The sequence below is a fragment of the Anolis carolinensis genome, chromosome 4 (assembly GCF_035594765.1).
Source record: "Anolis carolinensis isolate JA03-04 chromosome 4, rAnoCar3.1.pri, whole genome shotgun sequence".
Lineage (NCBI taxonomy): Eukaryota > Metazoa > Chordata > Lepidosauria > Squamata > Dactyloidae > Anolis > Anolis carolinensis.
In genome coordinates, this window is record NC_085844.1 from 231,596,319 (window position 1) to 231,601,170 (window position 4,852).

Genomic DNA, 4,852 nt, shown 5'->3' on the forward strand with positions numbered 1-4,852 from the left:
AACCAACATGGTTATCCTCTGAGATATGTGGCAAAACGAGCGTTTCTCAAAATGTCTGGTTGTCATTGTGCTGTGAGAAGGGAACAACGTATGCCTATAATCAGAGACAGAATTTAACACTGCAAACGTTTCTAGTCAAACAACATGGTGTCAGATGTTAGTTATTATTTAGACTGGGGAGATTGTTTTGAAAAGCCCTGACTTTATCCTATAAGTGTTGTGATTTCATGGCAGTAAGAGGGGATGTGTTTTTTTCTGACCTTTTCATTGTCATAGCACTCAATAGGAAATAAATAAATTCTCCCACTTTTAGGACTGGCAGGGATATCCCTATGTTTTAGGAACATAGTAGGAAACCTGCAACGCTAAAAAATCCCTTGATCAATTTGCAGAATGCTGTCTCTTCCTCCTTACCTCTTTCTGTCTCCTTTCAGCTCACAGTATTTGTTGCCTTGTCATTTCTTTGGTCCTCATCACAAAAGGCAGATTTCAGTGGCATATGACAGCTTCACTTTACTTCACCCATGGAACCCGCCAGCTCCCATCAATGATGCCGGCAGGGCTTCATGGGTGATGTAGGGTGGAACCACCATATGCCGCTGCCGTGCTCCCATGTTGCCATTAGAGGCAACCTGTAGCAAATCCCCCATGGGATTGCCAAAAACTGGAGCCAGGCAATGCAGGGCATGGGGCACCAGATTCCCTACACCACCAACGATGTGGGAGAATTCTGGCGGCCATGTGACAAGGTAGTTTATCTATACAAAGTCCCAGAATACTTGTAAAGTATCTATACACACAAACGATTGTCTATGTACAAAGAAAATGTGTCCAAATGACATATATTGTTACAGTTCCCCGTACAAAGCTCAATTTGGCCGTACCCGACAAAATGAAAAGGAGCAACAGCTCTAACACAAAAGTTGTTCAAGTCTGGTATTGGTTCCAATACATATAGGCTTCAGGGATACAGTCAAAGAAAATATCTTCCAAACAGATGGTTGGTCGTGTTGCTGTATATTGGATTGAAGAAAATAATGATGGAGCACCGCTCTCAAAAAAGTCTTCAAAAGTAAAGTCCAAATAAAGTCCCAAGTCTACAGGGGTCCCGGGTATTTTTGACCCTGTTTCAGGGAAAAACCCCTTCTTCAGGAGTTGTTAAACTCAGCAACAATGAATTTCTATCTAAAACAAAACATAGAGTAACAAGTATTTTACCAGCAGTATTAACAGAAGTAAAAGTAACCCATATAACAGTATATACTTACATAGTGCTAAATGCTTTCACTGAGTGACTCTGCTTGTGGTGATTTCAACTGCGAGTAATTCTGGAGGTTCACTCAAAGGTTTTTAAAGAGTACTTGAAGGTTTAAAGGAAACAGCTAAAATTAAGTGATTCATTAAGTCCCTGAGGGGAAAAGGTTTTAAACTTAAAGATCCAGTACATTTCCCTTTGGGATAATAGTTTTTCCAAGTCCATGAAAGGTTTTTGAGAGATGCATTCCAGAGCACAAAATTTAAATGAGGTAGATGAATGTTTGTATTGGGTGAAGTGTGAATATAAAAGAGATTCTGTAGACAAATTTTTGATTCTGGATTTACGTTCAGAGATTCTGATTCTCAAAGATCTGGTTGTTTTTCCAATATACCAGAGATCACAGTCACATGTCAAGAGGTAGATTACATTGTTGCTATTACAAGTAGAAAAATGTTTTAGTGTGGTGCCCACTTTGTTCCTATGATTATATATCTCCTTAGTCTTCCAAGATTGAGGACAACACTTACAGTGACCACAAGGATAATGGCCTCTCAGGGTGCTCTTCGGTGTACTAATGGGAGTGATTAAATCTGTATGGATTAAATATTCTCTAATATTTTTAGTACGCCTGTTTCCAAAAATAGGTAATTTATCACAACCTGAAATATCTTGAAGAAGATGCCAGTGCTTTTTTATAATTTGGATTATGTGTTTGGAGTAATGCGATAATTCTTGTGTCCAGATAATTTGATTTTTAGTTGGTTTAGCAGATTCTTTCAGTAGGGTGGTTCTATCAGTTTTTTCAGCTTTAATTAATGCCTTTTTGATGACATGTTTAGGATAGCCTCTACTTCTAAACTCCTGGCTTAAGGTCAGGCTTTCATGAATGAAGTGTTCTTTAGAGCTTGAGTTACGCTTTAGTCTAAGTAGTTGTGAAAATGGAAGATTGGTCTTTAAACCAAAGTGGTGGAAGCTGTTATAATGAAGAAAAGAATTCTTATCTGATGGTTTTCTGAAGTTCTTGACCAACAGTTTGTTATGATGTTTATACACAGTAACATCTAAAAAATTGATATGTGACAGGTTGAGATGACTGGTAAACTTAATAGACGTATGTATAGTGTTAATCCAATTAGAGAATCCTACTGCGGCTTCAGTTGTTTTAAATACTATGAATATATCATCAATAAATCGGCCATAGTATATTATATTAGCATAGTACATATTTAAAGATGGATTAAGCAATATAGTGTTTTCTAAATGTGCCATGAATAGATTGGCAATCGATGGGGCTAACGGACTTCCCATAGCGACACCGAAGGTCTGAAAGTAAAATTGGTTTTGAAAACGGAAGGACAGCATTTTAGTTACGATTGATGTCACCTCACTCTATACTAACATTCCACTAGATGAGGCTCGTACCATCATAGAAAATATCCTTCGTAGGAGAACAAAATTGCAACCACCTACACATTTCTTGATGGACCTGTTAGATATAGTACTAGAGAAAAATTATTTCCGTTTTCAAAACCAATTTTACTTTCAGACCTTCGGTGTCGCTATGGGAAGTCCGTTAGCCCCATCGATTGCCAATCTATTCATGGCACATTTAGAAAACACTATATTGCTTAATCCATCTTTAAATATGTACTATGCTAATATAATATACTATGGCCGATTTATTGATGATATATTCATAGTATTTAAAACAACTGAAGCCGCAGTAGGATTCTCTAATTGGATTAACACTATACATACGTCTATTAAGTTTACCAGTCATCTCAACCTGTCACATATCAATTTTTTAGATGTTACTGTGTATAAACATCATAACAAACTGTTGGTCAAGAACTTCAGAAAACCATCAGATAAGAATTCTTTTCTTCATTATAACAGCTTCCACCACTTTGGTTTAAAGACCAATCTTCCATTTTCACAACTACTTAGACTAAAGCGTAACTCAAGCTCTAAAGAACACTTCATTCATGAAAGCCTGACCTTAAGCCAGGAGTTTAGAAGTAGAGGCTATCCTAAACATGTCATCAAAAAGGCATTAATTAAAGCTGAAAAAACTGATAGAACCACCCTACTGAAAGAATCTGCTAAACCAACTAAAAATCAAATTATCTGGACACAAGAATTATCGCATTACTCCAAACACATAATCCAAATTATAAAAAAGCACTGGCATCTTCTTCAAGATATTTCAGGTTGTGATAAATTACCTATTTTTGGAAACAGGCGTACTAAAAATATTAGAGAATATTTAATCCATACAGATTTAATCACTCCCATTAGTACACCGAAGAGCACCCTGAGAGGCCATTATCCTTGTGGTCACTGTAAGTGTTGTCCTCAATCTTGGAAGACTAAGGAGATATATAATCATAGGAACAAAGTGGGCACCACACTAAAACATTTTTCTACTTGTAATAGCAACAATGTAATCTACCTCTTGACATGTGACTGTGATCTCTGGTATATTGGAAAAACAACCAGATCTTTGAGAATCAGAATCTCTGAACATAAATCCAGAATCAAAAATTTGTCTACAGAATCTCTTTTATATTCACACTTCACCCAATACAAACATTCATCTACCTCATTTAAATTTTGTGCTCTGGAATGCATCTCTCAAAAACCTTTCATGGACTTGGAAAAACTATTATCCCAAAGGGAAATGTACTGGATCTTTAAGTTTAAAACCTTTTCCCCTCAGGGACTTAATGAATCACTTAATTTTAGCTGTTTCCTTTAAACCTTCAAGTACTCTTTAAAAACCTTTGAGTGAACCTCCAGAATTACTCGCAGTTGAAATCACCACAAGCAGAGTCACTCAGTGAAAGCATTTAGCACTATGTAAGTATATACTGTTATATGGGTTACTTTTACTTCTGTTAATACTGCTGGTAAAATACTTGTTACTCTATGTTTTGTTTTAGATAGAAATTCATTGTTGCTGAGTTTAACAACTCCTGAAGAAGGGGTTTTTCCCTGAAACAGGGTCAAAAATACCCGGGACCCCTGTAGACTTGGGACTTTATTTGGACTTTACTTTTGAAGACTTTTTTGAGAGCGGTGCTCCATCATTATTTTCTTCAATCCAATATACAGCAACACGACCAACCATCTGTTTGGAAGATATTTTCTTTGACTGTATCCCTGAAGCCTATATGTATTGGAACCAATACCAGACTTGAACAACTTTTGTGTTAGAGCTGTTGCTCCTTTTCATTTTGTCGGGTACGGCCAAATTGAGCTTTGTACGGGGAACTGTAACAATATATGTCATTTGGACACATTTTCTTTGTACATAGACAAAGGTAGTTTATCTACCATACGAGTTCCATCCACAGGGTAACAAAGAGCTTGGCAAATTTTAAAGTTACACCTCTCAAAAACATCAAGGTTGCTTTCTGGGAAGTCTCAGTCCCACCCACCCTCTCAAGTATTTCGAATTTGGGGTTTATTACCAGTAGATGTTCCCACCCTTATATGGGAGAAGCTTCCATGGGCAAATAGGTAGTTCTGCAAATTTCATAGTCCCTGCAACTGATATTACTAGGTCAATAGTAACCTCTCATTTCTTAAAAT

The 4,852-nt window shown here is 36.9% G+C and overlaps 1 protein-coding gene and 1 long non-coding RNA gene across 2 annotated transcripts; one reads left to right on the top strand and one right to left on the bottom strand.

Annotated features, from left to right (window-relative positions):
- Positions 1 to 826: 826 nt before the first annotated feature.
- On the bottom strand, positions 827 to 2,620 carry LOC134298509 (uncharacterized). Its single transcript, XM_062978938.1, has 2 exons — positions 1,269 to 2,620; positions 827 to 1,185 (listed from the first exon to the last, which is right to left on the bottom strand). Exon 1 carries the CDS (start codon positions 2,618 to 2,620, stop codon positions 1,370 to 1,372), a length of 1,251 nt encoding a protein of 416 aa, XP_062835008.1. The 3' UTR covers positions 827 to 1,185; positions 1,269 to 1,369.
- A 1,424-nt stretch (positions 2,621 to 4,044) lies between these two features.
- Positions 4,045 to 4,559, top strand: LOC134298510 (uncharacterized). Its single transcript, XR_010005615.1, has 2 exons — positions 4,045 to 4,117; positions 4,201 to 4,559. It is a non-coding gene; the product is annotated as an uncharacterized LOC134298510 (long non-coding RNA).
- Positions 4,560 to 4,852: the final 293 nt, after the last annotated feature.